This window comes from Phaenicophaeus curvirostris, chromosome 3 (genome assembly GCF_032191515.1).
Source record: "Phaenicophaeus curvirostris isolate KB17595 chromosome 3, BPBGC_Pcur_1.0, whole genome shotgun sequence".
In the NCBI taxonomy this organism is placed as follows: Eukaryota; Metazoa; Chordata; class Aves; order Cuculiformes; family Cuculidae; genus Phaenicophaeus; species Phaenicophaeus curvirostris.
In genome coordinates this window covers 2,965,457-2,989,681 of record NC_091394.1, presented here as the reverse complement: position 1 = coordinate 2,989,681, position 24,225 = coordinate 2,965,457, and the positions used below count along the sequence as shown (strand labels likewise).

Below are 24,225 nucleotides of genomic sequence, written 5' to 3'. Positions count from 1 at the left end.
ATGCCAGAATCTTTGACAGATACTGTAAATATTTACGTAATTGATTCAATATTTCACATGTCACAATGTATTTCATGATAGTAAAGTGAAACATTTTCTGTGGTCAGTATATACTCAAAACTCTTTTCCCCATAATTTCAAAGGCTATGAGAGCAGAGCTTTAAAGATACATTTTAACCACCTTCCATTCAAAATGTTATCAGTCCTGTTCCCTCATCCTCAAGATATCCAAAAAAAGGATAAACAATCCAAAGGGCATTAATATATTACTGCATTTCTGAAAAGAATGCAGAATATGATAAAATTTCAAATAGTTCAAATACGTATTGTTGAAATCATTCTATATGAAGTCTTACCCCATCCTTAAAAAGTTTTACCAATTTACGTTCCCATAATAACAATTCCTAGTCTTCCTGCAAATCCAGGAAATCAGCCACCGCCCTCGGAAAGAGGGAAAAGGACAGAAAGAGGGGACCTGGTAGGTTACTTAACAGATGGCAAGATTTTAAAAGGTAATACTTGACAAGGCCCCAGTATCGCAATTTCCTTAAGGGTACTACACATGATTTTCACAGAATTCATTTTTTTAAAGGCCATTTTTAGAAGGACAAAATACTGAGACAAGAAGAAAGCTGAACCAGCCTCCTCAAACGCAAAATAAGAGCACAGACAAAACAAGACTTAGGAGAATTTTTTTTTTTCCCAAAGATATGCTGCATAACCATGTTCTTATCACACAGCTCTGTCTATATAAGCTCTACATTAGGGCATATCTCTCTAGAAATACTAGGAAATGTTTTTTAACATAGACGTAAATTCTGTAATTTAGTACACCAATATGTCTTTTATCCATGATCATTTTTTTAAAAAAAACAAACAGGCTATTTTAAATGAAAAAAAAAATCCATTCAACAAGTTTCATTTGATTTTTACTCACGGTAGAATACACATGAAATGTGCTTTTGATGCATAAAAATCACAGTGGATAGCAGCAAAGGACTTGGGGGAAATTAAGGAAAATTTGATCGTTCACATTGTGATTAATCTGCACATTGATGAAAGACAGCTATTTCACACTAAAAAAAAAACTTGAGATCATTCTTTCAAAAAAAAAAAAGCCCCCCAAAATACACAAAAACACCCAAAACAAACATAAATCCAAATGCATTACTTTTCTTTTACACACAAAAATGAAATATTTTTATGGCAGCAAAAGATTTTGAAAATAATGAAAGTCTGTAAACTGTATTTCAATCTCTTTTTGTTGTTGTTGTTCCCAAAGTGCAAGATGCAAGGTTCCCATAAGCTTTCAGTAGTGCTTTTCCTGTAAATAATCCTTCATTTTGTTTGGCAAAGGCAGTTTCTGAATCAGGTCTATTCTGGTGTACTGACGTATTACAAAACGACACAGGTACTGCAAAGAACGCACCTGCATAAACCGAGATACTGGATTTGTCAGTCTCACTGGGTAAGTTGCAGATCCAGGCAGTCGGGATCTAGAATAGCAGAAAGCTCCATTTTCAGAGTCCCTGATTGAATGTTCAATTAAGTCAACTATAGATGTGTGTCCCTCCACATCTGGTTGTTCATAAAAGCTAAACCTACCATTTGAGTGTTCAATTCTAGTGTGAAGAGTTTTTCCATGGGAACGAAAACTCAAACTTAAAAGATAACGATCGTCAGAACTATCTCGAACGAGAAACGAGCCATCAGGCACATTAGCTAACTTTCCCTCTGCCTCCCAACGTGTAATGGGGCCCCAGTACCATCCTTGTTTTGCAAGTTTTTTCAGCTCTTCTGTGAGACTTGTCACTACCATAGGACCACTGTTCTGTACAGAATCATAAACTCTTCCAACTCCAGGGGCAGTGTTAGGATCAAAATTCAAATGGCAGCGCATACTTTCAGCCACGTGGGCATCTGTGCCATTCAATCCATTGAAGTTCCTTTGGATTTGATTATTCTGCATTGGAGGTAGCAAAGGTGAGAGTGGAGGGACATCACTGTGATTAACTCTTGGGGTTTGCAACATGACTCCTGTGGTACCAATCAACAAACCATTCACTGTCTGGTCCACAAAGATATCCGGTGCAACAACTACATCCTGATCCACCTGGCTCTCTTCTTCATGGAATGCATTTCCCCCCACTTGTGAAGAAATAGTTGAAACTTCCATGGGTGAGGAACTATCCAGACAGTAACTACGTGGTCCTTCCAAAGGATACATTCCCTCATCTAAAGGCACAGTATACTGAATGTAGTCCTGAGGCATTAATCCAATTACTACAGGCACATGTTCATCGATATGAAGATGCAAGTCCCCGTTCTGAGATTCAGTACTTTTATATCCATTGTTTTGTTCCTGGAACACACTGTCTGACTGCAAGTCATGGAAGTCCTTTCGAACGCCATTCAGTGCTGGGCTTGGATTAGAGGAATGGACCAAGGCCTTAACTTTCACTTCCATTTTGATGCAAGTCTCTTCTGAATTTGTAGGTCGAAGAGGCCATGGAGTTGGACTGTAATGATGATTGCGGAGGGAAGTGGATCTCAGAGGTCTTTGAGCTCGCACGTCTTTGAAGGTTATTGGAGCAGATGAGGAAGAAAAGGTGTCATCATCTGCAGAGCTCACAGATGGTGTGCTGCCTTTGCCTTTCTGTTTTTGTTTTGCTGAAAGCCTCCTTTTTAATGTACCCATTAAGCTTTCACTTTTTGATCTATTTTTGCCTCCTTTTTCATCTTCACTATTGACTTCACAGCTAGCCAGATCTTTACCATAGCAGCTGCCAAACAAGGAGTCATCTTTTCCAAATTCACTTAATGATGGCTGCTGAACCACTACAAAGTCACTTTCATCTTTACTTTTATTTAAGTTAAAGGACTTGCGAATTGTTTTGAGACTAATTTTCTTCATTATGACAAGTTACCAAGTCTGGCTGATCAGCAGTGCTTGTGATGATATAGCCCTAACACATGCAGAGCAGCTTCTGCTTCATTTATATGTTTTATCCAGCCTCATTTAACTTCAAGAGCCATTTCCTGGAAACAAACAAAAAACAATTAACTTTACAAAAGAAATATTAAAAAAATTATCTATAAGGGTTTCCCCCCTCTCCAAACAAAACAGAAATTGCAGTACTTGAATAATGGGCATTAAATAAAAGTAAATATGGAGAGCTGACTTGGAAACCAATCAGGTTCAAAAAAACAATCTGCCGCATCTGCCTTGGAGATTTCCACAACTTTTTTCTGCTTTTAGCATGGTATGTTTCAAATACACATACACATTACATCACACTCATAGGCATATATATTTAATGCATGTATAGAAAATTTTCAAGCACAGAAACACTCCTCTCTTTCAGAAGCCTCCTAAAAAGTCTGCACAGAAACAGCTACAGGACATAGACAAAGCTATAGAAGATACTCCAACAGGATTCTACACACAAGTTAAACCGTGGTTAATCCTAAAAATACTTACAAGGTCATACTTCCTTTAGACAGGAAAAGTGAGAAATATTTAGTTACATAATTATATGAAAACTAACTCCAGTCAAAAACTAGAAAGAAATTAACAAAGTATCACCTGTTTAGGGAAAGCCCTAATAGTCTCTCTTCCTCCAGTACTTCTGCCAAGACTAAGTGGACAAATCAGCTCAAGCCTGAAACAACTGGTCCCACCTGGCATCTTCCAGAGTCATGTAACCAACCCCTCCTTCAGCTTGGTTTTTTTGGTCAGTTTTCTGTTTTGTTTTTTTCTGTTTGGTTGGTTTTGTTTAAGTCAGTGACACCTTCTAAATTAAGCAGCTCTGCAGTGGGGGGAAGAATAAGAAAGGAAAAGGAAGAGAAAGAAGTTGCTGCTACCACAGAAGTAACTACTATCATGATTTTCCCTAAATGATCATTCAAAAATGTCATAGATTTGTACATTAGTCCTATCTTCAAATTCCCTACACTATCTGCATCACCCTACCTCAAAGATTTGCTCTGTCTTTGCCATAACCTCCAACATTTCCCCAGTCCATCTGTAGATTATCTTCAGCTATTCCCGTGTCCTCTTCTTAATTACTAAACTAAATAGCACTTTCTTTTCCATGCTCTCAATGGGGAGAAACCAAAAGGTTTCTCTTCTGCCTGTAAACTGATTTTACTTGAAATCAGTAAAAAAATAAACATGTCCAAAAAAATTTCATAAACACAGAGTTTTGCTGTAAATTAAGATCTTGGAAAATAGGACCAGTATTTTATTAGAAATTCACTGTGTATTTTCCACTTCTAACATGACTTCTGTGGTACCAGGAGTCCTGATACCCTAAAAAAACCCCAAAACATTAACCACTTACAATTTGAAGATGATACCAAGGTATGCATTTGTATTTTCAAAGATTAAGACACAACTTTTATTTTCCTTTTCTTATGGCAGATAAATGAAGAACCATAAAATTTCACGTTTTAAAACGCTGATGTTTAATATGAGCTCTGTATGTTGGGAATAATTGGGAAATATGGAAGTACTAGAAACCAAAAATGAGTAGAATACATTTAGTAGGTTTCATATACCTGGAATCTGGCATATAAGAATAACTGACAAAGTACAGTCATGAAGAAAAAGCTACAGATACAGATAAAGGGAAAGTTGCATGTCAATTAAAAGCAGACTCAAAATGCCTTCTTGACCTCCTATTCCTAAACCACTTGTATTTTGCAATCTTAACAATTTACAGTAGTCTCTTCAGTAGATTTAACTAAATGAACCTATAAATTAGTGAAAAATATATCTTCGGGATTCTATGCTGCTCCTAAACTGACAAAGTCAGAGTGTTTGTCCATTTGATAAATTGAACTGTGCCTTTGTGTACGCAGTATCAGAAGCCTGGGAACCCTCACATGAGCCCACTTGTGAAATCCACAACGTTCTCCAGCTGCTTCTCACTGACATCTGCAAGCTGATACTACTTCCCCTCTACTAGATATGTTCCTCCATCCTTGAGGGAGGCACATCATACTATTTGCAGTTCCTAAACCTAAAAAAGCAAGCATGAAAGTAAAATCTGCTTTCTAAGCTAGGAAGAAAATACAATAACATTATCACATTGCTGATCGGGGGAAAAAAAAGATGTATAGAGCCCTAAACTGTCTGCTTCATCATTTTTTTAATTGGTGTGTTTCAAAAGAATTAGTTACCTAAAATTTGGCTGAAGGAACATTTCTTCAGCTTCTCCATAACTAAAAGACTAAACAAGTCACTTGAAAGAACAGGTTTTCATCAAATAGTAGCCTTTCTGTATCAAAAAGTTTTGGGGCTCGGATTTTTTTACAAATAAAAATTCAATATCTAAAAATAGTCTCAACAGATAAATCTCTACAGCAGCTTACAGAGAACTTAATTTTTTTTTACACTGAGAGTGACTCCTGAGCCCACTTGAGCAAAAAAGTTTCACATCTGTCAGCTTACCTTAGCAGTCAACATCTTCATCAAACAAAATGTATGGCTGTCCAAATGCACAACTTATTTCTTGTATCATTATAATATTTCATATAAAGAGATAAAAAAGGTGTGAGGTTCAAGCATAAACCACAAACAGCATGTATATGAGGTCCAACATTAAAAATAAGTGACTATGCCTGTAGCTTTTTAACAAATTAAGAAAATCCACTACCATCACCTTCCAAGCATTTTGTTCCCGTCTGAGCTGACACAGAGTTGCAGACGATGCTGCCAACTTTCAAAGCAATTCCACAGATCACTTTTCAGAAAGGCTGCTGAGGATGTCTTGTTGGTTTTGGATTCCTTTGAGCACCAACTTGATCTTTGGGAAGAGGGAAGCAGATCTGGCAAATAGAATGGGTGCTCAAGCACAGTGATGTTGTTGTTAGCTAAAAACTGCTTTACAGACAATGCATTGTGGGCTGGTACACACCAATACTTTCCCACTGAGGGTAAGAAAATGTCTGTATTTGAACACGTGTCAGCTTGAACTGAGTGAAGCGACTGAGTTGAGCCTTGTCTCACTGTGACAGGTTAGGACATGTTCTATAACCTTCCCCTTGCCTCTCCTCTTCCACTCTTCGTTCCTGAACTACAGTGTTAGCTGGGGGGTTTTGTGTTGGACCTCGTATATCCAGAAGATCAGCTTATTCAACCATTCTAGTGAGTGACAGGCTAGGTCAAAGCTCTCAGCAGTAAACTGAACATAAGATAAGAGCAAGATAAGAGCAAGCCTCTAAACAAGTCTTCCATGCGAGAACCACTCTGCGTTATGATATCTCTTACACATACTTTACCAAAGACAAAAGAAATCAAATATAACCTGAAGGCAAATACACTAACTGATCCAGATGCTCTTCTGTCTTTGCAATATCATTAATTCTGCATTGCATATCAGTGCATAGAAAAGCCTTGTATAAACAGCCCTCAATATATAATACAAAAACGGCTTCTTAAGGTAACACTGACTTCAAGTGCTATATTTTGTAAATTCCTAAGTGTCTAAATTAATTTCAGAGTTCCTAAATCTATTTATGTACATTACTAAGCAATTGTTCTCCATACTTCTTCCCACCAACTTAACTTCAATAATGAAGTCTGTATCACTCGAAGTTACTTCTTCAAACCAGTAACAGAAAATATTGACTCAAAATATTTCCTGCCATGTACTTGTAGTTTCAGTCTATAGGAATACAGAAACCACACATAAAATACTCAGTAAAGAGAGATTAAATATCTATTTTAAAAACTATCAGTTCCATATACACCATATGGCAGCTTTCAGCTTTGTCACTATACATGCCATTAGCATGCTGAAGATGGTAAGGTTTTCCCCTTCCTTTAGCTTCCAAGTAAATTCCTACATTGTATTACTCTTCAGTATGAGGAGCCCTTAAACGAAGTAATCTAAATGTCATTGCATACTCTCATACCTTGAACACAACAACAAAAAACAGTAGACAGTTTTAGCAGTGGCTTGCTTGCTAATAGATGAACACTATTTTAATATAGGACTGCAAATTTTATAAACCCCCATCCTCTAGTGAGTATGGAGAGGCTCAGATGCACATCTTCACATAAAATTGGGACAAAAGTAAAAAAGCAGATGAGAAGCTCATCTGACAGATCTTAATATTCATAACAATTCAAGAGTAAGTATTTTTAAGCTAACTAATCAAACACCTGCACACTGAGTAGACGTTATTCACTACAAATTTAAATGTATGCCCTCAAAGATCTGAAGAGCTGAGGAAAGTACTGGTATTACACAGACTACAATTTAAAACAAACAAACAAAAAAACAAAAACCCAAAACTCCAACAGTAAGTCATGTCATGTCTCTTTTTTCCCCCTTTTTTTACAAAGCTTAAAGTGAAAACAGCCCATGGGCACTAACATTCTAACAACATGTAGAGTAACCCTAATCACTATTAGCAACTTTTAGCAGAGAATAAGCAAAGTATGCCTTTGATAATAAGTAGAAAAGTGGGGTAAAGTAATAATGAAAAATTGACACAGGGATTTTTCTTCATCAGCATTAGTGGAATTAACTGTGTGCAAAATCAGAAACAGAGCCATTGAAGAAGTTCGAATACCTTGACTGCTTGCCTTTGGCCTGCCGTTGAAAAAGGATGTCCCTTAACATCTGGACTTCCCTGACTTTTTTTTTCTTTCTTTAAACACTACTTGATCCATGGCTGCTTTCAGTTAGTCCTGTTCTTCTTTCCCATATTTGGTTGCAGGACAGAATATTTCCATCCGATTGGTAGTTTTCCTCTGGGGAGCTGAAGAGTGTTAAATGGCATCTCTGTATTACAGCTCATCTGAGTATATACAGTCTTGTAACTACAATAATCTCATCACTACAATAGCTGAAACCAGTTACTAACACTAACAGTCCTCACACATCATTACATCTCCCAATCCCCCATATACAAGGATGGTTGATTGGGATGTAAGTCTGTTCCTGAGCTACCACAAACACATTAGCCTGGTATATTGAACTGAAATCAGCAGCACTGACACAGCTCAAACACACACACACAGGGCATCATGACACCAGTACTGCTGCTGGAGCAGGAAGCTCTGTGGGAGCGAAGTGGATGGCAGCCAGAAAAGTAACCAGCCACTCCTGCTACATTTCTCACTGACTGGGAATCAACTCCCAAAGGGAGAACAAAGCAGACTGTACTTTTCACACATTTACTAAAAGACTGCCACAAGTAGCACCCTTCATCACTTTCTTTTAAGCAGACATCTAATAACAACATATATTGCTAACAAAGTACTTTAAGTATGTTGAAAAACTAGAGGGAAAAGGAAAGCCACAACTTGGCTCTAAGACCTTGATGAACTTAATGGCAAGGAGAAAACAAGCAAACAAACATAATCCAGAAAATCAATATATGCCAAGTCACTAAAAAAAGAAAAAACATGAGAGATTTATGCTGAATCAAATGAGAGAAATCACTAAAGAATACTCATGTGTGCAGTCTATGTGCATGTGTTTCATTGCAGGAAATCACATCCATTAAGTGCAAATAAACCTTTGCTTTCCTTTTTCAGCTGTAGAGGCAGAAAAGAAATGAGAATAACGCTTAGACAGGCTCATCTTTCATTTCTTGCTGTTTTACAAGACTGAAGCAGGCAGCCTTGCAGCAGGCTGTCTGTCAACAAAAACTAAAGTTTAGCTAAACAAGTAAAGGTTACATTTCCTGGAAGATGATGTATGAGAATTCCACGTAAGGGTCCATCCCACTTCTCTATTCTGACAGGAGATGGATACACCAAAATGTTTCTCCTCAGTTCTAAGGTATGCTGGTAACCTGCTGGTACCTTCAGCATGACTTTACGCTTATCTAAGATATTTATGCAATCCTCTTAAACCTTAATACAGTTATGTTAGTCTGAGAAAAGCTGGAAGACCACAACGCTCTACAAAACAGCTTGTCGTTTAGCAATAAGGATCAACAACATGCTTTGTAAAAAGGAATCAATTTAGAAACAATTTTGCTCTAAGATTTTTGCAAAGTTACCTGAAGAAACCAGTATATAATTTACAACAATAAACTGGCCCCGACAAGGAAGATTTGGTACCTACTTAACTGAGAACAGCAAAACAATATTTGAAATTAATATAGTGAGAAAAAAAAGGAAGAATGGGAAAGACAATCAGTAAACCCCAAAAAAACAGCATTTCAGTGCTTCTTTTCATGGAGAAGTACACACAAATGCCTAAATCCTGGAATGTGTGTTGAAAAGAACATAACCTATCTAATCTTACAGATACAGGCACCAAAACTCAATTCTAAATGCAGCTCATTTCTGAATGCCGATACATTTCAAAACCTAATTTTAGAAATTATGTCCATCCATTTAAAGCATATCTAGAAAGACAGAAATAATGAACCAGATCATTCTCTTAAAAGTGATTTTGTGGTCAGCAATAATCTGACCACTCTTTTAATATTAATGACGAAATAACATAATTGTGAGAAACAGTTTTCCAGTCCTTCCCAAAAAAGGAAAGAAAACACTTAACAGGCATGCAACAGCTGAATGTTACTGCTTCGTACTGACTTGTATTGATGTTGGTTTCGCTTTCAAAGTTTATGATGAGCTCCTTCAGGCTAATATTTATACAGCAAGCAGAGAAACTGTCACTGTGTGCAACTTCCAAAACACGAAGGAAGCCAACTGAAAAGGGCCTGCTGCCGACAGATGTTTTCATGAGGAGACATAAAGCAGGTACCACAAACGATCTTTCCTACAGTGTTATCAGAACAGAGGTTCAGGTTCTGAGGCCAAACCTCTGCCACTGATCAACAGGGCACAGGCCCGCGTTACACAAGGCACATACTGAGCAGGCAATACAGAAACACACCACTCAGCTAACGCATCTGCCCGCTTGTCTGCATCCAGGAATATAACACTAGAAACAAAAGGAAGACATTGGGAGGGAAAGGAGAAAAACACAGGAGAAGTAACAGAAATAGAAGCCTTGTAACCATATTTCTACTGAAACTTACAATGAATTACATAGGATCACCACATACTTCACTGTCTTATTTGCTTGTATGAACACTTCTTTTTAATGTTGCCATTCTCCCTAAATTACAAACTGTTAATTTGTTATAATCATATTTGCTTCTGCCTGTCCGATTTGTCTGATGTGGAAATGAAAACAGAGGAAGCAGCACTTACACACTGTAGCACCAAGCAAGAAATAGGACTGATCGTGATAATTACGCTTTCCTTAAGGTGCAACATGGGATACCTTTTTCTTGAGGAGCAAAAATTAAAAACCTAAGCAACGCACCAGGAGAGCTATAAAGTCCCATTCACAGAAAAATCAAAGTTAACTCTAACTTTTATTTTAACACCTCACTAACCGTACTAACTAGTTAGCAGGTGCCTTCATAGAACATATTTGTAGAAATGGTATCTTGACCAGCAAGCTGCAAACTGATCACCTTCCCACCTATGCTTATCTGACAACCAAAAACACCTGCAATTCGCCTTTGTTCCTACAAATGACATTCATTTGGCATCAAAGACATGCAAAAGCAGGGGAGGAAAAAAAAATAATAATCTGCAGAAATTAATACCAGGCAATACAATTACTTTAAAGATGTTCAGAGAAATAAAAAATATCACCTTTATAAAAACACCCCTAAAACCTATTATTATAAATCAACACATGCTGTTTTCAATCAATAATCCAAATTTAGTTACCTAATCTATTCCATTAGTAATAAAAGAACTAGTTAAACTCAAAGACAAATTTATTCCATGCAAATTTGTCTAACACCTATAGAAGCTGAAACTAAAGCAGTTGAAACAAGGAAAAAAAAAAGGATTTCACCTTTCTACCATATCAAGCATGTTCACATTCTGCAGCTGGAGGACCCATGCTTGAAGTAAGACTAATTTTCCTATTTTTCAGCTTCTCTAGAAGGTCTGTACTAATGGTAACATTCCGTGGTCTTAGACTGCTCTTGTACCTACCATTCTGCCTTGATAATAGCTACACCTGTAGCTTCAAACTAATTCAGGTTAGTTTCTGACTGGGGCTGAATTACCCTTTAAATTCATGACCAGGTAGGATCTCAGAGTTCTCTGCAACTATCACCCCCATCACCTCTATCATACCGTTTTCAATAACACTAAAAGCTTTCTTTCATTAGAGGATACCACTCTATCCTCTCAATTTAAGCTAAGATGCAGCAATCCTTTATAATAAAGTTAACTCTACATAAATTGAAGGATTAAGTGGACCCATGTACTGTCTGAGGGTAAAGAGAGCACAGTGCCCTGACTAAAAAGAAATAAAAGCAGAAATATCTTTCCCACAGCATCTGTACAGCATTCACACACGGAGAAAAATCTCCAAGCATGCCAAGGAGGAAGAAGCAGTTAATAAGGACATTCCTCATAATCATAGAGAGGAAGGGACTGGCCTTGAGACTTTCTTCACAACATTATCTGAGAGAGAAATACAGTGTATTGGGCTACGTGGACACCACAAAGATCTCACCATTCTCCTCCAAGCCATACAAAACAGTTTAACGTCAATACAGCATAATACTTGCCTTATGTCAGGGCATTCAGTTGCCACACAATTCAAAAAGCTAAAGTTTCAAACACAGAGACTCTCATTTCCATGCCTTTATGCTCATTAAATCAGCTGGTACCTCTAATTTCTAATACTGGAAAATTCTGACAGACTACAAAGAGCAACAACTGATGTTATACTCATTCCCCAGGTATGCAACATGAAAAATATCTCATTTTTGTGAGGTTCACATAGATTTTGTTCATTCTTTTTTTCTACTGGACAGTGATATTTTTCCAAAGTAATAACCAACTGTTTTACTACATACACACACCATTAACCCAAATATAACATATGCATAATATGTAAGCATATGTACCCATTCAGTTCAACACATAACAAGAGAAATAGATGTTCAGTGAAATATTAAGTACCCGTGATGCAAAGGCATTATTAAATAATAATTACTTAATAATAATTCAAGGTCTTTACAATCCCTGAAACAATAATAAGTAGACAAAATACTGTAATATAGTATCTCAGATGAAGTACACGCTACTATTCAATAAACAGAGTTCTCTAGTCACTTCTGAAAAGTTCAGAGTTCAGCATTCAAAGACTGTAGTTTGTTTTAGCATTAATTCCTATAGAAACAAAGCTCGACCAAGCAAGGCTCCTCCTGTCTGTGTGCCCTGCAGCCCTGTCAGGACTGCCCAACAAAGGTTTAACAAATAAGCAGACAGGTAGTGTCTCAACTAAGGAAGCAGCCATAGCAAAAATTCATACATTTTTATATATAGAAAAGAAATCCAGGGCATGGAGATTTCTAAATACAGGAAAAGCTTTATCTGAAGCTCAAAATATCTCCAAAAAGCAAGGAGGAAAGTGGCATGGAACAACTCCATCCCTCAGGAACACACATTTAACAATACCGTTTCATTTTAACATTAAAAAAAGATCTCACCGATGTTCATTAGAAGTGGATTGTTACTGTGATTTGTTTTTCATTTCTTACTAGCAGTTAAAAAGAAAAAGGCCTGGACAGCACTTTTTGTATCACCATCCTAAGAAATCACTAGCAAAAAATATTCAAAACATTTTCTACGTAGCATATTAATTCAAAATTGAGAGTCCTTATTCACAAAGTGATCAGTAAGTTCCACTAGCAATTTTAGTTTCCGGAAAATTTAAAATATATTCAATAAAATGATCATGGACAACTTCCATCAGTGACTAAAACCCTTTGTGTTTTCCCTCTTGCAGCATACTGAGAAAAAACATTTTATAACCTTTATCTGAACTACTTCTACAGGAAACAGAGTAGATAATTTCATTAAGGTTCAAAGATCAAGAACTCCAAAGTTGAGAAAAGCCAGAAAAGTTGCCAGAGCAATTTTCTTCTTTTTCTTGCCTCACATACAGCATAAAAATGTTTACATTAATTCTAGTCTTTACCACCCTTTAAAATGTATGGTCCCATCACTTACTTACAGTATACTAATTAAACTCCAAATTCCAGAGTTCACAGACAGAATTACTGGCTTCATTAAGGAATTTTTTGCTGTCTCTATATCTGACACTTAAATATTAATGCACAGGCATTCAATGCTCTATTCAACACTTCACAAGCCAGAACACCAAGAGCTCAATTTCCATTTTTAGATGGCTTCATAAGCTGAATAATATGCACCATCAGGCCAAATTAAGTTCTGAAACCTGAATTCTGAATTTTCATAATGTGGATTACCGGGGGGAGTGGCAGTGGGTTTCACTTGTAAGGGTTTTCAGTAAATACCTACTTAAATTTGAAAATCTCACCCATCTTTCCGTGTAAGTAAAAGACAGCAACATAACGTAACATAATGAGTGTGACTCCAGAAGTTGACTGCAACATCAAACTCACCCACTGAAGGAGACCAGTTAAAGCCTGTGGGTTTCACCATCTGGTGGAGACATTTTCAACCTTTCAGGATACCTTCTATCACTGTCCCCTATTTAGTCATCATTCAACTTCCTGAGTTTCCTTAAACTTCACAGTTCAGCAGATATTTTATGAAGTCTTTTCAGCCCAACTGCTTTGTTTATCAAAGTAGTAAGAGAATGAATCATCCATCTCCCAGTACAAAGTATCAAGTACCCAGATGATGAGCAGAAGCTCCATCACTGTCAAGTATCTATAGGCATTAAAAAGATGCAGGGGGAAAAAAAAAACAAAAAACAAACCAAACAAACGACAAATCCAAAGACCAAGAAGATATTAAATATACAGAGGAGGGGAATAAAAAAGAAAAATAAAATCAATTCCCCCTCTAAGGTTAGTTCTAAACCATTAACCTGCAAAGAAAATAAATTCAGACTAACAAATAGGCCAACAACATTTCTGTCCAGATTTTAAGCTTTACATGACACAATCTCCGAGTCTGCTAAACTGGTGTCTCCAGCAAGGCACAGAGTATTCTCACAACCCCTACTGCATTCTGCTTGTGACAAAACAGATCTAAGTTTGATGGCCTGTTTTCCAAAAATACAATTTATAGCAAAGTACATTTGGACAAACTGCAAAGGTCAGAACTACAACCAGGCTTAACTAAAATAGATATAAAACATCTGATTTTTGTGTGAGGTCAGATTTTATTTTCAGTACCTGAGCATAAGCAATTCCACCAAAAATCAACAGGAGTTACAAGTACTCGGAGCACACTAGGAGAGCCAGGTTCCTCAAGATGTCACAGACACAAGGATCTTACACTCAAGATGTTGCTCATCAAAACCCTTCTCCCCTTCACATTCACAGAGCTGCTTAGGGAGTACCAAAATTTCAGAGTTGTTATTGTGTGTGTTTGTTTTAAATTATAAACTCCTCAGCAGCCCTTAGCCTTGTTTTTGCATAAGAAAAGTACTCAGTGTTAGCAGAACTGTATCAATGCCTGCCTCACAGCTACACTTTTACCTACCTCCTTGGGCATGTTCTAAAACTGTCCATCATCAACTCTCAAAATCATGCTGAACAAAATACTGTGGCAACCACTTCTTTTTCTGGACACGCTGAGGATTTAATGAACAATCATAACACCCCTCTGCATCACATAAGGAGCTTGAACTGAAAGAAATCAAACCAGAAATTCTAGCAACTTGAATAGCGGTCCTCGCCATCATGGGGAGGCACGCATGGGTAGAAATCTCATTCACTCTTGCAAAACTCTAAGCACTAAAAGACAGATTATTTTAACAGAGCTACTCACACGTTCACCTTGATTAACAGATACCTAAGTAAAACAATAATACAATATTTAAAGCTTCACTACCAATTATGAAATCAGTTTCAGAATCTTCATCACCAGAAAATGTGTTTCATATAAGACAGCTACAGAAGGGTCCTGTACTATCAGGTTTCTTAGGAGCACAGCATGATAAAACAAGATTGAAGAAGGGTCAATTCTGTTCACTTTTCCATTCTTATCACTCCAAATTATTTTTAATGCAATCCTTATTTCAACATATTCTGTTTCCAGTATCTCCAGCATTTTATTTCCTTCCCTGGACTCCACATGATTCATAAGCTAGCCTATCAATTGCTAAACGAAGTCAAGACAGTTTTAAAGCTTTCTAGGGGAATAAATCCTTATGAATGAGACATTTGAAAACAAACCTTCGAAACTGCTGTGATTCTTTTAAGTGAATATTCCTCACTAAAAGAAAGTTCAGATCAAAACACATATAGGAAGATTGGGTTAGGATCAGCGTCGGCCTCAAATCCAACCGATTTTATACCATGTACGTCAAACAACATTGGCTACTAAAAAGTCATCTTTCATGGTCAGTAAAACAGATCCTACCAGCAAAACAGAAAGCAGGGTTTATTTTACAGGCAAGCCAGCACAACACAACAAACCAGAAGAAAAAAAAAAAAGACTGACTACTTCCTTCTTTCTGTTTAAAGACTATGGGATCTTCAGTCAGGTGGGTGCCCAAGGGGAAATCTTCCTCACAGAGTATCTCTTGTAATTAAGTGGCTGCCCCTGGAACATGCTCTGGCAGCAGAACTTGGATCAGTTGAGCAGAAGTCACATGGGGTGCATGTCTGCTGGCCCCCAACATGCAGCCTGCCTGCTCCAAGTTCCTCAGAGCCACTGCAGAGTAATCCAAGCTCTGCATCTGGGAAGAGTGAAGGTAAAACACATCTTATTTAAAATATTTCCCTTCCTATTTTCACTGGCAGGAGGCCCAATAAGAACAAAGAGTAAGTTAATTATCTCCTTTATGATTTAGAGCCTACCCATATATGGGAAACAGGAGACATGACTGTGCTCAAAGTAGCATCAAATACACAGGGTAAACACACCTGTACAGAGAGTATTATCCCCATCTAATCTCACAGAATTACTTTAACATTTTGTTTCTGTTAAAACTAAAGGTGAAACATTAAATAGGCTTTCTAAACTGACAGTCCTTTTGAGGCAGGGGGTAGTTTTAAGAAGGCATGTCTATTAACACTGATCAGCTACTGCACTGACCACAACAGCAACAGGAGTTTCACTGTATGGGCAAACCTGCTTAGCCATCTCTCTTATGAAGTCCTGATCTGTCAGAATAAAACCTTTCTACAGGACTGTACCATTTCTGACAAAACTTACTCTACATGCAAATTTTCTACCTTTGTATGAAAACTGGAGAGACTCTTAACTACTCATGATTAAGATCAGGAAGTTCTTTTTTTACACCTACACTCTAATCACCTGCAGCCAGAAACGTCTCCCTACCCCAACCAGAGAATGTGACAGAAAATAGTTTACTGAAGGTTTTCAGACAGACACTGTTTTGTCCTGATGCACACCGGAAAACTTTCAGGCTTGGTTCAGGGTTTTGGTTTGGGGGTTTTTGGGGGATGGGTGGGTAAAATAGCATTCCACAGAAGCAGAAGACAACTTTCCACATAGCTATAAACAATCTGATTTTGCTAATATTCAGTCCCAACCCATCAAAGATTAATTAACTGTGAGCAGACATGTAAATCAACGGGACAGCTCATTGTACGTTATGTTTAGCTCGCACATGAAGAGAAGTGGGATCTAATACTGAGCAACTTCATATCAGTGTATAAATTCTCGCACGCAGGATCAAAGATAAAGTTTTTACTGCCTATACGAAGTAACATGCTGTATGAGATTTACACAAACTCAAAACCCTTAAGATAGCTATCTCCAGAGCAAGGTCAAATTTCTGCAGAGCAAGGAGTATAGAAGCCTGACTACAAAAGGTAGCTAAGCTTGAAAGTTCAAGCATGAGAAAAATAGAGTCATGTACATGCACGCAGCTGTTCTTATTCCTGTTCTCTTGACACACATTTAAACACGCAAACACACACTATTAAGTAAAATAAAAAAATGTATTAGCCCAGTTTAAAAAAAAGATGAGAGAAACATACTTTTCAATGCACACAGAATTTCTGTTCCCATTTTCTACATCAAATAACATTTAAAATACTGCAGATTAAAAGAAAAACCACATCTTTTTTTAATATACAGGACATCTGAGTCAGTACTGATGTAACAACTTCCCTTCACCATCTTCTTTTGACCATCACTGGTCTAGACTGCAAATAAGACTAGTGCATTGGTCAGTACAGACCCTCTTTTATCCCTTCAGCAAGAGAATGCAGAATATTTACACATACATGTACATATTTTCCAAAGCAACTAGTCTTTTTGCACAAAATCATGCCAAAGGCCCACAGCTAATCCTTTATTGTTTCTCAACATTATACTTACTTACTTACTTGCCTGGAGAAGAGGAGGCTGAGGGGAGACCCCATTGCTCTCTCCAACTCCCTGAGAGGAGGTTGTGGAGAGGAGGGAGCTGGGCTCTTCTCCCAAGGGACAGGGGACAGGACGAGAGGGAATGGCCTCAAGCTCCACCAGGGGAGGGTCAGGCTGGACATCAGGATGAAATCTTTCCCAGAAAGGGTGATTGGTCCCTGTCCGAGGCTGCCCAGGGAGGGGGTTGAGTCCCCTTCCCTGGAGGGGTTTAAGGGACGGGTGGACGAGGTGCTGAGGGACATGGGTTAGTGATTGATGGGGATGGTTGGACTCGATGATCCGGTGGGTCTTTTCCAACCTGGTGATTCTATGATTCTATGATTACAATGAACCAACAGCTCTCTTCCTTTCAAAAGCCAAGAAGATGAGAAAAACCAACATTTCAGATAGCACTGGATCAGCATTGAATTTACTTCTGTTTTCTACTGAAGGGAGAAAAAGAAAAAAAATAAAAGCCACCAGGCACCTACCTTGCCCACACATAGACTTAGGATCTTTCACATAACCTAGCAATTTGTACCTCTGAACGCACAAGCCATCTATTCTCAAGTCAGAATAGTCGGTCTTTGATCCTCAGGCTGACCAAAATTCCTGCCTGGAAAACTTCCCCAGCACAGGTTTCACCTAAACCAGTATGCCTGCACAAACAGCTTCTGTTCAGCAAATCCAGCGAGAATTCCTCACTCGCCCAGCTCCCATCAGCTCCTGAATGAAGAGAGTCAACCTGAAAAGCTGCCTACTCTGGTTTTGGCGTGCAGCTTTCACAAATCTCGTCACTGAAGGCATACTTTCTGTAATCAGAAACCTCTGTCCTGATGCCACTCACCATCATTTCTCTATTTCAATTATTAAACTTCCTAATCTGATACCCAATTACCAACCAAAAGGGATTGCAAGGGTATTAATACCTACTACTGACACCAAAAACACAGTCAACATTATAGCTTGTAACTGCCCAGTCTTATAGCACTTATCAAAGCAAAGTCAGAGGAGACATGATTCCCTAAATCAGAAGCAAGCTCGACTACTGTATCAGAGACATCTTGGGATCAAACAAACATGCTTCGGAAACGTTTGGAGAAGCCTACTAATTTCTTCTCAACCTATTTGAGGAATGCAGACTGCTTTAGAGAAGGAAAAACAATCACCTACTCAAGACTCCTACAAACTGCTGTTTTAGCACATTTACCAGAGAACAAGATTAATTAAGAATAAAACTACTCAAGAAAAACAGAGATCACATGCTCTAAAAACCAAGCCTGACTAGAATCTTATTTCTAACAATTTTGTCATCAAGAGTAGCACTCTCCGTGTTGTTTTAAGTAATATGGAATATCATTGAGGAACATCACCAAAGGCATTAAGTCTGCAATCTCAAAGCCTAAAATTAATCAACATATCTGCTAGCAACACTCACCATCTTAACCCCAGACAGTCAAAACCTTGCACAAGTCCTCTTAAGATCACTATCATATACCATTCATATTAAATAATACAAAGACAGTTGCTGACTATACACTGCACTACAAGGCAAAGAATAATACCACACATATTTATGATTTGCCTAGCAACACACACAGGTTCCATTTCATTGCTTAATTATTTTTTTTTAATTTGAGACCACTTAAGGAGTTCTGGAAATAGAAATACTAACATCTATCATTTATACCTTCACTGCCAGAGAAAACATCTTTCACCCAAAACCATTTTACAGCAGTTAACAGCAAAATCACTTTGTGTCTATAAGAAAAAACCTATCGACTTTACAAACCCTAGCTATTTTTTAAAACTGCCAACCGATTGAACTTGGCAGATTACAAAAGAAAAATGTGTTTCACAGGAGACAGGAAGCCTCTCTTGCTCTATATATATATACACACACACACACGATAGAAAGAATGTTTAGAGAGGAGCACCTGGACAGAAAGGCCTGCATGCAGCATCCTTAGGTTGGGGTTACCTGCAAGGAAGAAGACTTTTTTTCATATTCCTCAAAGGGATTTTAAAGTCAGAGGTAGAACAAATCAGTCAATGTATCTGCATCCATGCTAAACAAATAAAGACTTATATTTAACTTGTATAGTTTTCTTGGTGATGTAACAACCAAGGAACGGTTTTTTTAGGTAATGTGGCTTATAACCTCATCAAAAATGAAGCTAACAGAGTTCCTCAGAGTCCAAAGTATAATGTGAACGGTTAAGGACACAGAAAAGGGCCAATAACTTCCAGAGTATTTTATCTCAATACATTCCAGAAGAAAATGTCATGACAGTTAATAATTACTTTTTTAAAAAATGAAAGATCCTTAAATCCACAGTACAGACACCAATGAACAGTCAGAACTGCAAAGCCATACACCTGAAAACTTGCTGAAATTGTCTGCAGTTGCAGATGCTTATTGTTTGCATGCCTGTACATGACAGAAGCAGGAATCAGAATAGAAGGCCATGAAAAAGGAGTAGAAGAAAAAAATTGGAACACCTTTTATTTAAGCAAGCTTAGAAATCAGAAAGCTGAATTTCTAACACTTTAAAAGTTTTAATTCTCACAATAACTGGACTTAGTCAGATTCTGCATCACCTTGCCTTTTCAATTTCAGTTTGTGTAAACTCTAGCAAAGTCTGTGTAACCTTCTTTACATATTCGATGCACTAGACAATACTTTACAAGCAGTCAAGCTTTCCATTTTCATCCAGGGCAACTATTCAAGGCCAGCTTGTTTTGGTTTTAATCACCTGGAGAGACTCAAGCAGGTGACATGGTTTTGTTTCAACAGCTTAAGATCATTAAGCTGCAGCGGGAAAAAAACCAACTGCAACAAAAGGCACAAAGTAACAAGTTTTTTAATGTTTGTTTCAAAACTAATATTAACGAAAAGATTTATCCATAGTAGAGAGTTTGAATTCATAAATCAATTATCTCTAGAGCAAAAAAGCAATAATAATAATAATAATAAAAGAAGGAAACTACTCGTGTTATGAATTTTTATCCTCTGCTGTATCAGAGGCATAATTGAGTGGTATGAAGCTGCTTTTAAATATGGACAATAAGTATTCCATTACAAGCCCAATCTTCTTGTTTTCTAAAAAACCTGTACCGCTGTATACAACTTGCCATCTGAAATTGTGAAGGAAAATTTTCAGGACAGTTTTTTTTTTTCTGATTTTTAAAGGGTACCTCCCTGTCTGTTACTACTACAAATTTATTGGGAAGCACTGGGACAGAGGCTGCACTTGGGAACTTTTCATCAAGTATACCTACTGTCTTCTGAAGACTGATATGTATTTTCAGAAAAATAAGTATACATTAAAATGAAATGAAATCAGATTGTGGCACAAACATAAGGAAAAATAACATTACCAGATATTGTTATATCTCTTTAAAAAAAAAAGAAAAATAAAAACGTGAAAACTCAAAGTTCTGTATTTATTTTCAGGTTAATACTTTACACTACAAAATATACAGCTAAATTGCATAAACAAACTCTATTCTGCTTTTCAATCCCAAGCTTATCAAACTTTTACTCAATAGATTTTATTTGCTTTCCTAAGTTAATTACATTTACTTTTATACTACTTGTATCTTATTTTCTTCCTGAGAGCATCACAATCACTTGAGCTATCCCCCCTAATTTGTTGTTAACACATGTTAAAGCACAATCAACAATGTGCGTCTCTTTTCTATCTATTTTGTGTTATCACTTATCTCCCTATAACATATTTTACTACCCAAACGCTACCAAAATAGTGCTGTGTAGGCCCAAGAGGGCAGTAAAGCAAAAGTAAATAAGGCACTCAAGTAGAGATCACTCTGGACGGTGGCTTTAGTTTTGCCAGCAATAGTGTAGCAAATAGGTAGTGAACTCAAAGGAATGCTTACTAGATAAAGTCCTTCAAATATCTACATTGAAGTTTCTGTATGACTACAGAAGACTTCACAGGAAAGAGCAGAAAGAATTTATTTGCTTCCTAAAACGAACTCCTATGTAAGAGTTCACTCTCTCACTCCAGAACTTCACTGCACTGAGGACAGTTAGGATGTATAATTTACTTGCAGATCAATGCAGACGAAGTTATCATTTCTTCAAACTGTCCCTCTCTAAGAGTAACCCAAGGGTGTCTGACTGACCTTCACAATCTAGGGTCAAAGAAATTAGCAGCATAGTATAAATTAATATACATCTTTTTTTAGATTTCAGTATTCAAGTTCTCAGGAAGTTTAGGATTATCCATCACGTCTCCTGAATCCATACAAACACATTGATGCTGCACATACACAGTGCATGTTGCTCACAAAAGCTCTGAAAACACAGTTCTTCTTTCTTACTAGTCCATAGCCTTGCAGCTTCACAGACAGTTAGCGAACGCAAGTATCTCTGTACAACACTCCACTGTGACCACTCATACTTTTAAGTATTAAGGCTTAATTTCATTGACTGTCCACTTTTTTTTTTAAAAAAAAAAATCTACTTAAATCTCAAACCCCAGGATATAGGGAATATGTGCTCAATTAAGCATACAACAAGTGTAAAAGCTCAGTTCCAAACACAGCATAATGACACAAATGGAAGAAACACATAATTCAAGTACTGCTTAACACCTGATGAAAACTAGCACTTTGAAAAAGCTGAAATTTGCTTTTAACAAGTTACAGAGAACTGTGAGCTATGATTACTGTCTCACTGCAGAAGAATAAAAAAATAACTACACGTTCTCCAGCGGCTTAAAGTCTTCCAGCCAAGCTAAGCAATTTATTTCATAACTATACTGAAGCTTCTGCATTTTCTACAATCTAAGGACGTGTTTATTAATAAAAAAATAGTGATTTTTTTCCACTCAGAGCAGAAATGCAGATGCACTATTCCTCCAGCACTTGCACAAACAGCAGGGCTCTAAGACAGGAGGCCTGGAGCAGGCACTTTCTAACTACAGGTGTATTAAGAGGCTGGGCAAGGCATAACCACTCCTGGCAGGTAGGAAAGAGGGGTTTGGGACCTAGTGGTGAAAGGGCACAAGACTTTAAACAACTGGAAGAAAAGCTTTCCCTGGATGAAGTGTCTTCTGTAACCAGCCTCCTCAGAAGAGTAACCTGCTCCACCCCGTGCTCCAAACCGAGATGATTTTGAAAATACAAGAACAGGAAAGGAGACAGACACAGCCAAAGTACCTCACATCACAGAAACATCCTCTGCACCTTAAAGCCTCGGTGTTCGGGAAAGGCTTTCTCTCTTAAGCCAACGGGCAGCCATGGGCCAGGACCAGTTGTTTTCTGAGAGAAGTGGCACCGTTAGGGAACAAGAACGTAAAAAGCACCCTGAAGAACAATGAAGGCCGGTAAAGTTTGGGGGTTCGGCGTGGTTAAAGTCGAGTTTCCCAGTGCCGCCTGTGACAGGGAGCAGCCTGGCTCTGGCTCGCCCTCCGGGAGCCCCCGGCGCCCCCTCAGCCCGCAGCCGCAGGGCCCCCACCCGGCTCCCCCTGCCCCGCGAGCCCAAACCGCCCCTCCCGGAGACGGGGACACCCCCGCGGCCCCAAGCCGAAGGTGGGATTCGGGACGGGGTGAGGGAATCAGCTTAATTCAGCGCCCCCGGGAAGGGCACCGGGAGAAGCAGGGTGCGTGTGGGCAGGGAGGCCCGGGGCGGGGAGAGGCTTGAGGGAGACCCCGGCCCGGCCCGGCGCTGCCCCCGCCGCCTCGCAGGCCGCGCCGCGGCCCCGGAGCCTCCGCAGGGCCTGGCGGCGCCGCGGGCTCGGAGAGCCGAGCAGACAAAGGGAGAGGAGGCCGGGGCCGCGGCTCAGGAGCAGGAGGAGGAGGGCGGCGGGCGAGCCGCGAATCCCCCCCGCTCCCCTCCCCCTCCCCGGCTCTCCCGCCGCGGCCGCCGGGGAGCGCGGGGCCCGGGGTCGCTCACCCAGCGGAGGCCGCCGCCTCCCGCTCCCTCCCGGGCACCTCGCGGCGCGGCCTTCGCCGGCATCCAGGCGAGAGCGGCCTCCCGGGACTCACCGAGGAGGAGGAGGAGGAGAAGGAGGAGGAGGAGGAGCTGCTGCTGCTGTGGCTCTGGCGGGGCCCCGGCCCGGCTCCGGCTCCCGCTCCCTCCCTCGCCGAGCCGCCGCCTCCCTGTTCCTGGCGCCGCCGCTTCCTCCGCCTCCTCTGCCCCCCCGCGGGCCCGGCCGGAGCAGGGCCGGCCCTCGCCGCCCCGCAGCGCTGGGGCCGGGCGGCTGGACCCCTGCCCTTCCCGCGGGGGTGTCCCCCTCTGCCCCCCGGGGCCGCGTCCCCCGGCTCCCCCGGGACCGTGTCCCCCACCTCCCCCCGGGACCGTGTCCCCCTCTGCCCCTCGGGGTCGTTCCCAGCTCCCCGGGCTCGTGTCCCCGAGCTCCTCGCTGCCTCAGGGCTCGTGTCCCTCTGCCCCTGCGCTTCGTCCCCAGCTTCCCCGGGCTCGTCCCACCTCTGCGCTTGGGGAAAAGGCTTTTTTCGGGCTTTGCTTGAACCCCCTCTCCCCCTTCCCACCCCGCTCGGGCTGCCTGGGCTGCAGGAGCCGGGGTGTCAATGCTCCCCTCCCCCGGCAGGATCTCGGGGGGCGAGAAAAGGTGTTTAACTTTGCTTCCCAGACCTCCCCCAGGACAGCGCCGCTAAACTCCATCCCCACCAGCTGCACCGCAGCAACTTCAGCACAGCTCGCTGCTTCCTTACTCGCCGGACCCCTCCTTTTTTTTAAAAAAAATAAAATGTTAAATCAAGAACAACAAAACAACGCTGCATTTAGGATGTGTGAGACGGATCTAAGCAGCTAGCAAGAGTCCAAGAATTAAAATCCGTGGACAATTTGGGTCCTAAACGTTCCCACAAGTCGTATTCGCTGGGGGTTGTGGAGCTGG

The 24,225-nt window shown here is 39.7% G+C and overlaps 1 protein-coding gene across 2 annotated transcripts; it reads right to left on the bottom strand.

Moving 5' to 3' along the window:
* Nucleotides 1-777: 777 nt before the first annotated feature.
* Nucleotides 778-23,369, bottom strand: SOCS6 (suppressor of cytokine signaling 6). Of its 2 annotated transcripts, none has more exons than XM_069853266.1 (2): nucleotides 23,262-23,369; nucleotides 778-3,039 (listed from the first exon to the last, which is right to left on the bottom strand). In XM_069853266.1, the coding sequence occupies exon 2, from the start codon at nucleotides 2,912-2,914 to the stop codon at nucleotides 1,310-1,312; it is 1,605 nt and encodes a 534-aa protein (XP_069709367.1). In that variant the 5' UTR covers nucleotides 2,915-3,039; nucleotides 23,262-23,369; the 3' UTR covers nucleotides 778-1,309. The 2 variants fall into 2 exon arrangements, with proteins under 2 accessions (XP_069709367.1, XP_069709369.1); XM_069853268.1 differs by lacking the exon at nucleotides 23,262-23,369 and adding an exon at nucleotides 22,526-22,590.
* Between the last annotated feature and the right edge of the window lie 856 nt (nucleotides 23,370-24,225).

Bases quoted from the DNA above. Each gene is read 5' to 3' on its own strand.
- SOCS6 (XM_069853266.1), bottom strand. From the start codon at position 2,914: ATGAAGAAAATTAGTCTCAAAACAATTCGCAAGTCCTTTAACTTAAAT.